The 12,663-nt window shown below is 41.4% G+C and overlaps 1 protein-coding gene across 1 annotated transcript; it reads right to left on the reverse strand.

The window, feature by feature from the left end:
- Positions 1–9,826: 9,826 nt before the first annotated feature.
- LOC114381556 lies at positions 9,827–10,885 on the reverse strand. The gene has a single exon (XM_028340830.1). It carries the CDS (start codon positions 10,883–10,885, stop codon positions 9,827–9,829), a length of 1,059 nt encoding a protein of 352 aa, XP_028196631.1.
- Between the last annotated feature and the right edge of the window lie 1,778 nt (positions 10,886–12,663).

The following is a 12,663-nucleotide window of genomic DNA, read 5'->3' on the forward strand; positions in this document are numbered from 1 at the left end:
ACTTTCTTCATCTTTTGGTGCCTCGAATTGTGAGAACATGCTTATATTTGTAAGGCAGTTTTGGTTTGCTTTGGTGCTTGTTTTCTTGAATTGAGGATTTGAATGAAAAGGCCTTAGGCCAAGGTTGTATTCTGAAGCCATGGGGCATGCCACATTGCTCCCATTCTCTTGCAATTTATGTCTAAACGTGCGCCCACCAAGTGCTCAATGAAATGCCCCAATGATATATGAATATGATTTTGCAAAATTGGGATGGTGGGGCTGTTTTATGTATGTAGAGACAGCATGGGAAAGTCAAAATAGGTGCCCAAATGTAATCCCAAGCTTAGAAACCCAAACTTTTTAAAGCTTCAATGCAAGGAAACATGCTTATGGCTAGGAATCCAAAATTTGGTTTTAGGATTAGAAAAGCATGAAAATAGGGACTTTTTGGTAAGGATTTGAGCTGCCCCATGATTGGCACTTTGCACCTAAGTAACGTGGGAGATGCTTTTCAATGGTGCGTAGATATATGGCATAAAAATATGTTGCAAAGTGTGTGAATATATGGCATAAGAATACCTTGCAAAGTGAATGAATAGTAAATAATGCATTTCAAAATATGTATATTTATGGATAAGTAGCATAAGGAGCCTTTTAAAAAAAAATGTACCCGTGCCAAAGATGGCACGAGAATGCTTCCCAAATGAATATATGATGTGAAATTGCCCCTCAAGAGTAGGTAGATGACATGAAAGTTCCTTTTCAAATGCAAGTGTGTGTGTGATGTGAGATTGGCTCTCCAATGTGTGTATATGTATAAATAAATATGAATGGAACAACAAAAATTTGTATGTTAATAAAATATTTCAAATGTGTGTAGGTAGTTTATGGTAGCAAAATAGTTAGGATATGAACATATGTAATTTTGGCACAATACCTTGAGCATGCATGTAAGTATTCTTTCAAAAAAATGTATATGTATGGTAACTAGAATGTTTTGAATATCCTTGTATGTTGATATAAATAATGGGATATTTTCTACACGCACATGTGTGCATAAATGGATTACATGAGTCCGTTCTCCATCAGAGGGATTAGCACGACCTTTTTGCGTTAAGATAAGTGTTACCTTGTAAAACTAACTTTTAAATGTTTGTTCTCTCAGGAAATGGCCCCGAGGAAGCTCGCCTCAAAGAGATCTAAGAAGGATAAAGCGGCTGAAGGAACCAGTTTCGCTCCCGAGTATGACAGTCACCGCTTTAGGAGCGCTGAACACCAGCAGCGCTTCGAGGCCATCAAGGGATGGTCATTTCTCCGAGAGCGACGCGTCCAGCTCAGGGACGATGTGATGCAATCCTCCCTAGGAAAGGACCAGTTACCAGAGCCATGAGCATGAGGCTCCAAGAGGATTGGGCTAGAGTTGATAAAGAAGGCCTTAGGGTTCTCATGAACCTTAGGGTAGATTTTTGAGCCCATGGGCCAAGGTTGGGTCCACTCTTCTTTGTAAATAGTAGAATAGGTTGTTTTCTTATTTTGGGCCTTGTATTTTGGCCATTCTAGTAGTATAGGGTTTTAGCCTAGTATTTCAGGGCATTTTGAGTAGTCTTTGTAGTAGGATTTTTTTTGTATTTTCATGTTTTTTTTGTCATGGGGGTGAGCTTAGCTATTATAGGGGTGTGTAGCTAAGCTCTAGCTTCTCAAGAAAGCTTCTCAAGGAGGTGAGCTTAGTTTTTAGATGGGTGTGTGTAGCTAAGCTCTAGCTTCTCAAGGAAGCTTCTCAAGGAGGTGAGCTTAGTTTTTAGATGGGTGTGTGTAGCTAAACTCTAGCTTCTCAAGGAAGTTTTCTCAAAGAAACTTCTCAAGGAAGTTTTCTTAAGAAAGCTTCTCAAGGAAGTTTTCTTAAGAAAGCTTCTCAAGGAAGCTACCTAGTCTATAAATAGAAGCATGTGTAACACTTGTTGTAACTTTGATGAATGAAAGTCTTATGAGATACACTTCAAAGTTCCACTTCTTTCCTTCTTTTATTCCTTCAATTTCGTGCTCCCCCCTTCTCTCTTTCTTTTCCTCCATTAAAGCATCCTCTTCAAGCTTCTTATCCAAGGCAATTCTTGGTGGTGAAGCTCCTTCTTCCTTGGCTTATTCCCTAGTGGATGGTGCCTCCCCTATCCTCTTCTCCTTTGCCTTCCGCTGCATCTCCATGGTGAAAAATCACCATTGAAGGACCTCATTGAAGCTCAAAGATCCAGCCTCCATAGAAGCTCCACAAGCAAGCTTCCATCATGATGAGTATACTGATTTCCAGGAAGAAATAGGTCGCCGGCGGTGGGCATCACTGGTTACCCCCATGGCCAAGTTTGATCCAGACATAGTCCTCGAATTTTATGCCAATGCTTGGCCAACAGAGGAGGGTGTGCGTGATATGAGGTCCTGGGTAAGGGTCAGTGGATCCCGTTTGATGCAGATGCTATCGGCCAACTCCTGGGATATCCTTTAGTGCTGGAAGAGGGCCAGGAGTGCGAGTATGGCCAGAGGAGGAACCGGTCTGATGGGTTCGATGAGGAGGCCATCGCCCAGTTGCTATGTATACCGGGGCAAGATTTTGCCCGGACTGCTGCCGGGAGACGGGTGCGGATCATGCGCACCAACATGACCACCCTGACTCAGATATGGATGACTTTGCTGCTCAGCAACATCCTTCCCACCGATCATAATTCCGACCTCCCCCTGCCGAAGTGTCAGCTGGTGTACGCCATCCTGACACGGATGAGCATCCATGTGGCTCAGTTAATCGCTGATGCCATCTATATTTTTGCAGGTATGGCACCTACCAGGCACCCTCTGGACCCAGATAAGTCCAACAGGGCCTTGGGATTTCCCGCCTTGATCACAGGACTCTGCCAGTCGTTCGGCGTCCCCGTCACACCTAGCAAGGTGATTCGGCCGCCCATCACCCGAGCTTTTATTGAGAAGTACTGCACGCAGAGACAGGTCCAGGGTGATGCACCACAGGCCGCGGACGCGTCGCCACCTCATCAGGCTGGTCCAGCCGGATCATTTGACACGGAGTAGTATTTGCGACATTTGGTTCGCCAGCAGGTGGCCAACCACCGGGCACGTGTACAGACCCATGATTGTCTTTATCAGATGAGTCTCAGCCTGCAGAGCCAAGGCTTTACTTCTTTTCCGTGCCCTACTCCGGACCAGTTCAGGGCAGAGGTCGCATGGCCTGGAGATTGGCCTGAGGCCCAGGCAGGAGAGGCACCAGCAGGGACACCAGCAGAAGCTCCCGACGAGGCAGATGAGGCCCGCGAGGACGAAGAGATGACCGATTTACTTGATTTCTTAGGAGGGAGCGGGGCCACATGATTGGGAGATCTCTCGACCTATTCTTCTTTTGTTTCCATTTGTTTTTTCTGTTACATATCATCTTATTTTGTGTTTGACTAAGGGACTGACGTTTGTTTCATGTTTTGACTTTTGTTTTGTACATACATATCACTTGAGTTGTTACGTCGGTATTTGTTTCGTTGTTGTCAATAATGTTTGTTGAAATGCTGGAACCGCGTAGAGTTTTTTCATTTTAGGAACGTCGTCCTAAAAATAATAAAATAAAATGAACCAAAAATCCTAATAAAAAGAAAGAAGCGCTGTGAATAAAAGTCATGTTCATAAAGAAAAGAAAAAGGTTTTTATTTATACATGTATGTAAAAGGAAATGAGTGTAGAAGGATTCTTGTGTGTAAATGATGCGTGGAAAGGAATTCTTTTGTGTTTGAGCAACGAGTGTATATGAAGAAACCTTTGTGTGAACCATAAGGGTGTATTGGGAAAAATGAAAATCTTTGAATGTAAATAGGGTTTGTATATAGACCGTGTGACGTAAGAAGAAGAGTTCTAATGCGTGTACAGAAGAAGTTTGTCATAGATGTATAAAGAAATATTTTCCTCATAAAGAACCACAAGTGTATAGTTTTGGTGAACATATTTAAAAATAAAACAAAAAGTAAAAAGAAAGAAAGACCGCAAAGATCGACATGATTTAGTTAAGAAGTATGAATCATTCGTAAAGAGCAAACGCATCTTCTGGAAACAAGGGACTGATGCTAAGAGTTTATTTTCCGGAATGAACCGAGATAAGGATGGATGAATGCATTGAACTGATGAAAGAACATAACTTGGAAACGTTGGGTCTGTCTGTATAAATTCCCAACCGTAGTATCACAATGCCATAAACGGGATGCTTGAGTGCCCATCTGGCTGTAGCCATGACTAATTTTGCACGTTATTTTCAAATCATCATTGTGACGCGTGCCTTATGGAATAATGTGGAAGTTCGGCCCGAGACCGACACCTTGTCACCCAGATTTGTTTCGCCCCAGATATCAAGATTGGGTTCCCACGATAAAAGACCCCATTGAAACACAACCTCGGACCTTTTTGAACCTTGGCCTGTAAAAAAGGGATCCTTATTCTTTCCCCCGAAGCAAAGGACAGTGAAATCTCCTCAAGGGAGAGCGAATGGAATGCTAAAACCCGATTTCCCAAAGAAAGGGATGGGGAAGAAAAAGTGAAGGGAAAGAGAAGGAAGAAATGGAAAGAAAGAAGGAAAAAGAAAAAAATGAAAATAAAGAAAAGAACAAAAGAAAGAAAAGGAAGGATTCACGATCAAAGATCGAAAGGAAGCGAAAAGGGAAAAGAAGCAATTCTCGATCAACGAAAGAAAGAGGATAGAAAGTCTCCAAAGCCAGATTGCCACTCAGAATCATTCTTGACTGGCAATATCTCACCCCACATGAACAAAGAGGAAAAGACCGAAACACCCAGCTTCCTCTCCAAAAAAATGCTGACCTCGAGAAAATCCTATTGGTCCGTGATCGTACGTTTGATCTATGATTCGATAGGAAGTCGCGTGCAAAATAGAGTCATGGTGCAGTTATTGGTTTGGGAATAGGTTAAGACACTTGCCTTGTGAGTTTTATACACCATGAGTGATTTATTTTCAGCTTAGCCCCATGTTTCCCTTGCGTGTTCATTTGAAAGCTAGAAGTTAACGTCCTACTCTTCATTCTCGGTTGCAAGGAAGATTACCCTTGGCACAAGTATATTGTTTCTCTAAGATGTGCTGCTCTCGCGAATGATTTATTTTTCTTTGCAAAAAGCATGTCATCCTGTTAGGTGGAAAAACCCGGTGGACCGTTCGGTCCCGCCAACACCCTTTTTCGGAGCCATGTGAATGTTATTGCTTAGGGCTGTTCATGTGTCCTCCATTTTCGAGTTTGGAGCTGTGTTCCATGATTGCCTAAGAGAGGACCCTCAAGGCAATCCTCCATTCTCACCCTGTTCCGGAGCCATGTGAATGAATTGCGTTGTCATTCATGTGTCCTCCATTTTTTAGTTTGGAGCTGTGTTCCATGATTGCCTAAGAGAGGACCCTCAAGGCAATCCTCCATTCTCATCCTTTTCCGGAGTCACATGAATGAATTGCGTTGTCATTCATGTGTCCTCCACTTTCGAGTTTGGAGCTGTGTTCCATGATTGCCTAAGAGAGGACCCTCAAGGCAATCCTCCATTCTCACCCTGTTCCGGAGCCACGTGAATGAATTGCGTTGTCATTCATGTGTCCTCCATTTTCGAGTTTGGAGCTGTGTTCCATGATTGCCTAAGAGAGGACCCTCAAGGCAATCCTCCATTCTCATCCTTTTCCGGAGTCACATGAATGAATTGCGTTGTCATTCATGTGTCCTCCACTTTCGAGTTTGGAGCTGTGTTCCATAATTGCCTAAGAGAGGACCCTCAAGGCAATCCTCCATTCTCACCCTGTTCCAGAGCCACGTGAATGAATTGCGTTGTCATTCACGTGTCCTCCATTTTCGAGTTTGGAGCTGTGTTTCATGATTGCCTAAGAGAGGACCCTCAAGGTAATCCTCCATTCTCATCCTTTTCCGGAGTCACATGAATGAATTGCGTTGTCATTCATGTGTCCTCCACTTTCGAGTTTGGAGCTGTGTTTCATGATTGCCTAAGAGAGGACCCTCAAGGCAATCCTCAATTCTCATCCTTTTCCGGAGTCACATGAATGAATTGCGTTGTCATTCATGTGTCCTCCACTTTCGAGTTTGGAGTTGTGTTCCATGATTGCCTAAGAGAGGACCCTCAAGGCAATCCTCCATTCTCATCCTGTTCCGGAGCCACATGAATGAATTGCGTTGTCATTCATGTGTCCTCCATTTTCGAGTTTGGAGCTGTGTTCCATGATTGCCTAAGAGAGGACCCTCAAGGCAATCCTCCATTCTCACCCTTTTTCCGGAGCCACATGAATGTTATTGCTTAGGGCTGTTCATGTGTTCTCCACTTTTGAGTTTGGAGTTGAGTTTCATGATTGCCTAAGAGAGGACCCTCAAGGCAATCCTCCATTCTCACCCTGTTCCGGAGTCACATGAATGAATTGCGTTGTCATTCATGTGTCCTCCATTTTCGAGTTTAGAGCTGTGTTCCATGATTGCCTAAGAGAGGACCCTCAAGGCAATCCTCCATTCTCACCCTTTTTCCGGAGCCACATGAATGTTATTGCTTAGGGCTGTTCATGTGTTCTCCACTTTCGAGTTTGGAGTTGAGTTTCATGATTGCCTAAGAGAGGACCCTCAAGGCAATCCTCCATTCTCACCCTGTTCCGGAGTCACATGAATGAATTGCGTTGTCATTCATGAATCCTCCACTTTCGAGTTTGGAGCTGTGTTCCATGATTGCCTAAGAGAGGACCCTCAAGACAATCCTCCATTCTCATCCTGTTCCGGAGCCACATGAATGTTATTGCTTAGGGCTGTTCATGTGTCCTCCACTTTCGAGTTTGGAGCTGAGTTTCATGATTGCCTAAGTGCGGACCCTCAAGGCAATCTTCCATACTCCACCTTTGTTCGAAGCACCATGAATGTCATTGCCTAGCGCTGTTCATGTGTCTCCATTATCAAGTGCAAAGCTTCTGGTGACTGGGAAGCACGTTATTCTTTTGTTTTCCTGATCGGTTCCTTCGCCAAGTATGTGTATACGTGTATATGTGTATTATGTTCATTGTTCTTTGTTATTGTTTTTATTTTGTTTTGTGCAGAAGAAAAAAGAAGGAATGGAGACGAGAGTCATCATCACAAAAAGGGCAGGACGGACGAAATCAGTGTCCTATCTTTGCTTTCCTCTTATCTCCGATGAGAGGTAAGTAAAGAGGGGCAACTGTCATACCCTAATTTCGTCCGAGGATTATTACTTGATGACATGCAATAAGTGAAGTCCCGAGACGTCTCTGAAATCCAAAAGGAAGCAGGCTTGCATAATCCGTGAAATTCCGTAATGTGGCGGAAATCGAAAAGAGGTGTTTTTGCGCAATCCGTGAATTTCCGTAACTTCTTTGAAAGCCAAAAAAGAGTAAATACATAATCCGTAAGGATTCGTAACCTTGCGGAAGGAAAATAAGTATCGTTACGAAATTCGTAAAGTTTCGTAACGTTACGGAAAAAGAATTACAAAAAAATAGAAAAGGGGGGTGCATTTAGTAAAAAAGGAGGTGTAAATAGCAACCAGGCCCACTTGGGCCCTCCAGAAGATTCCTCCAGAAGGCTGTTGTTTCTGGAGGAAGCAACCTTGCTCGCCTGGGCGAGCTGGGCGGCAAGCTTCTCCCCTATTTTGCTATAAATAGGGGAAGAAGTGAAGAAGAAAAGGGTTCAGCCCCTTAGGCACTTCTCTCTCTCTCGAATTTGCTGAGGAAAATTATTTCCGTGAAGAAAATCCAAGCCGAGGCGCTTCCGTAACGTTTCCGTGAGTAATTACGCGAAGATTCTTGACCGTTCTTCAAGATTCATCTTTCGTTCTTCATTTTCTTCAGTCTTCAACGGATAAGTACCTCAAACCAAGCTTTTCAATTCATTCTATGTACCCGTGGTGATCCACATTTTGTTGCATGTATTTTTATTCTTTTTTTCGTCTACTTTTTATACCCCCTTTTGACGTGCTTAAGCCATTTATTTAAGTCATTTCTCGCTTAATCTAAAAATAAAATAAATTTCCACCGAACATTTGAATCGTATCATCCGTTAATTTTGGTTAAAATGAATTCCGACCGTTCGGTCGTGCCGTAACCACATTGGAAATCAAAAAAGAGGTAAAATAATAATATAATAATAAAAAAATGCCCTTTTAGTAAAATAAAAGCGTAGGATCAATCGGACGTTTTCTCTTTAGGACTTCTCATTCTTAATTGAATTGACTAATAACTAAAGTGAAACTAAGGCTAAAATCAACTCGCCTAGTCAAGCTCGTCCACAAAAATAGGTTTTTTGAAAGTTTATCATGTCAGTTTCTTACCAAGTAAAATGGATCATTCTTAAGGTCCAACGCCTTAAAATGATCACCCCTCAAGTAAAAAGAATCACTTGAGTCACGCATAAGGAAGAACTACGTAGGTCTGATTTCCTCTTTGATGGAGGGTATGTAGGAGCAAAAGCCCCGCAATAAAAAGAAATAAAAAGTTAAGATAACACAATTCCACAATTCTAAAAAATAGACTGTTGTCCTTCGAGACAAACGTGAGAGGTACTAATACCTTCCTCAAGCGTAAATACAACTCCCGAACTTAGAATTTTCATTTTGACCGGTTTCCTTCGGTTTTTCCAACGTTTTCCACAAATAAACGTTGGTGCGACTCCACGCACCTTTCCTCCTTTGGAAAGCGCACCCGTGAGCCTCGCCCTCGCTCGCCCGCGAAGGGCATGTTGCGACAGTGATGGACATGAAAGGATGTCCCAAAAATTATGGGAATTTTAGGATCCTCCTCTATATCCGTAACCACAAAATCTGCAAGAAAGATAAGATGCTTGACTTTAACCAGAACATATTCAATCACTCCATAGGGTCTAGTGACGGAGTGATCAGCCAACTGTAAGGTCATCCGAGTAGGCATTATCTCCAGCTCTCCAAGTCTCCTGCACATGGAGAGCGACATCAAATTAATACTGGCTCCTAAATCAATAAGAGCCTTGCCTACTAAAACTTCACCTATAGAACAAAGTATAGTGACACTGCTCGGATCCTTATGCTTCAGTGGAAGGATACGTTGAATAACAGTGTTGTAGTTTCCCTCCATGACTATGGTGTCACTGTGGATATACTTGTTCTTCTTAGTTAGCATGTCTTTCAGGAATTTAGCATAGAGTGGCATCTGTTGTAAAGCTTCTCCAAAGGGCATTGTTATCTCTAGCTTCTTGAAAATATCCAGAAATCTTGCTAGATGTCTCTCTTTATCTTTTCTAGAAGGTACCAAAGGATATGGTACTTCTTTCCCTTCAGCTGGAGATTCTTCTCTCCTTTTCTCTCTCGCACACTCACTATTGCTTTTTCTCTTCTCCTTTTTTCTCTCTTTTTCTTTTTCTTTTTATTTTTCTATATTTTTCTCCTCATTTATTTCTTGTTCACTCACTTTTATTGTTGTCTCCTTCTTCTTCTCATCTTCTACCTCCAACTATTCTTTAGATTCACTCAAAGACTCTACCACAGGGTCAAGTGTTAGGTCAGACACTAGTTGTTGTTTCTCTATACCTATTCCATTCTTACTCTCATTCATGGTCACCAACCTGCTTCTAGTCATGATAGCTTTACATTCCTCCTTTGGATTTTTTTCAGTATTAGCCCCAAAGCTGCTAGACAGACGTTCTGCCAATTGTTTTGCCAACTATCCCACCTGGACTTCCAAATTCTTTATGGTGGACTCTGTGCTCTTATGGTTTGACATAGATACTTGCATGAACTAAGCAAGATTCTCTTCCAGCTTCGTTGTTCGATCATAGAGACTAGGCCTTTGTTATTGTGGCCTGTTAGATGGACCACCCTGGTCTTTGTTGAACTGGTTTCTAGGGTGATTCCTCCTTTGTCCCTGCAGTGAATTATATGGTTGGCCATGCTGAAATCTGGAATATCCACCTACTTTGAAATTTTGTCTTGGCTGGTTCCCCATGCAATTGACTTCATGTGGTGTTTTTTCTTGGGGAATACAGTAGTCGGACTCATGTGCTCCACCACATATGACACAACCTGCAACTTGCAAAATAGCAGAGGGTGAAGGTTGTGCAGAATTTAATTGAGTTGGTTGGTTACTTAGTGTTTCTATCAATGCTTCCAATTTCTTGGACAGCAACTTGTTTTGTGCCAACAATGCATCTTGTGATGAAAGCTTTAGCAGGCTTCTCTTGGTAGGAATGTGGGCTCTATCACGTAGAATTGCATGGTCACTAGCAGCCATGTTCTTTATTAATTCCATAGCTTCTTCTGGGGTCTTCAATTTGATCTTTCTCCCTGCAGAAGCATCAAGAAGCTGCTTGGACTGCGGTCTCAACCCATCAATAAAAATGTTGAGCTGTATCAGTTCTGAAAATCCATGAGTAGGTGTCTTTCTCAATAAGCCTCTAAATCTTTCCAATGCCTCACTTAAAGATTCATCTGGAAATTCATGGAAGGATGAAATGGCAGCTTTCCCTTCAGCTGTCTTAGACTCTGGGAAGTACTTCTTCAAGAATTTCTCAACTACTTCATCCCAAGTCTTGAGGCTATTTCCTTTAAACGAATGAAACCACCTTTTAGCGTCTCCAAACAAAGAAAACAAAAACAAGCTCAATCTAACAGCATCCTCAGGCACACCAGCCAATCTAACAGTGTTGCAAATTTCAATATAAGTGGCTAAATGTGCGTACGGGTCCTCGTTGGGCAGACCATGAAACAAATTGTTCTGTATCAACTGGATTAATGAGTGTGGATAGGTGATATTTTGTGCTTGAACTTCCAGCCGAGCAATACTAGTAATAAATTGCAGCACACTTGACCTTGAGTAGTCTTCCAGAGTAACTCTTCTTGGCTCCTCAGCCATGATATTTGCTTCAGCTAAAATTGTATGAGATTGCCCTTGAATTGGAAAACTAGAAGATGCCTAAGAAGATAGAGGTTCTAGAGTTGCTGCTGCCTCGATGTCCTTCAAAAAATTTATGTTTCTTTCTGCTTTTCTTTTCTTGCAAGTAGCATTAATTTCCAAGTCTCTGGGAATCAAAACACCTGCAGAAGACCTTCTTTGCATGCAAAACAAGCAAAACAACAGTTAACCAATTCAAAAGAACAATAAATTTTGTAGCAACTAAATATTCACAAAAATAATCAATGAATAAAAAAATGAATCAATGCCTTAAAACTGAACTAAACTTTCCAAATGAAATGATCTGAGTATCGAACACAGGGAACTTGTTTATTTGGAAAAGCTTTGTTCAATAATCAGACATTTTGTTGGCAGAAAATAATAAATGTGAATTGCAATAAAAATATGATATATCCTAATTAGAAAAACAGTAAACGCAAGCAATTAAAAGTGACAGCAGTGGTTTAAAAGTGTTGGGTCTTTCTAATAAGCGAGTTGATGCATATAAAGATATTTCTCTAATTTAGAATGTTCTTATGTTCTATGCTGAAGACTAAAGTACCAAACCTCGATCCCTCGTAAGTTTAGACTAATTTAAACCAAGCTTCATCCTCAGATCCCTCTTGTTGTACTAGGCTTAATTTAAACAACATTATCATCACAGCATAATTAAAAACTGAAAAACCTGTAATCTATCCCTAGCAATGCAGTTATCTAGCCTTGCTCTATCAAGTTCAAAGGAAATAGTACACTTCCCAGTGCTAAAGTTCCTAACAGTACACACCAATGGGTGATCAGACCAAAAGTATGCAACAATAAAGCATCGATAGAAGCAATGAACACATAAAACACACTTAATTAGATACGAAAAGTGTTTACATCAATTGTTTATTAGAAATCCCCAACTAGGGTTTTAGCAAGCCATAACAAGGAGCCCAAAATTACAAATCAGACAGAAAATGAAGAGCAATTGTTGCTTACTGTCAAGCTTCCGACAAGTGCACCGGATCGTACAAGTAGTATAAAACGGTAAGAATTGAGTATCAAACACTCAGGGAACTTGTGTTATTTGGTAAGCTATTTCAGCAAATAGGCGTCTAGTGTGTAAAAGTAAGTGTGAATATGAACAAGTGTATAAACTATCTATGCAAAAAGAAAGAAAATCACGCGAGAGAAATGATGTGTAAAAACAAGTAGAGAACACGTTGGTCTTCCTAATAGGTGCCTGATCCTAAAAAGATATTCTCTATCTAACAATGCTCATGTGTTCTTATGGTGTCTCCTGAGATACTAAACCCCGATTCCTCATGATAGTTTAGCCTAATCCTGATCAAGCATCATCCGCAGATTCCTCTTGTAAGACTAAACTCAACTAGGACCGCATTAATACACACATACTCAACTAACTTATCGCACCCCGATTCCTCATGAAAGCACGACAACTCAGCCCTGCACTATCAAGGACTTTAGAGTCAGACCAGTTTCCACTGTTGAATGACCCTAACAAAGCATGCATCTACGTGATCAAGGTAAAGGCATACTGGAATGAAAATCATATGGCCTAGAGAACACACAAAACATCATTAAATAGATAGAAATATATTTACATCAGGTACCTACAGGGAAGATCCAATAGAGGTTTTAGCTTTCCATACTAGGAAGCCTTCTTAACAATAAAGAGAAGAACAAGATGAAAATTGCAAAAATACAAGTGGTGAGGATGTCTCCTTCACCTCTAC

This window comes from Glycine soja, chromosome 13, assembly GCF_004193775.1.
Source record: "Glycine soja cultivar W05 chromosome 13, ASM419377v2, whole genome shotgun sequence".
NCBI classification, from domain to species: Eukaryota; Viridiplantae; Streptophyta; class Magnoliopsida; order Fabales; family Fabaceae; genus Glycine; species Glycine soja.

Coding starts and splice junctions, on each gene's coding strand:
- LOC114381556 (XM_028340830.1), bottom strand. CDS start 10,885: ATGGCTGAGGAGCCAAGAAGAGTTACTCTGGAAGACTACTCAAGGTCA.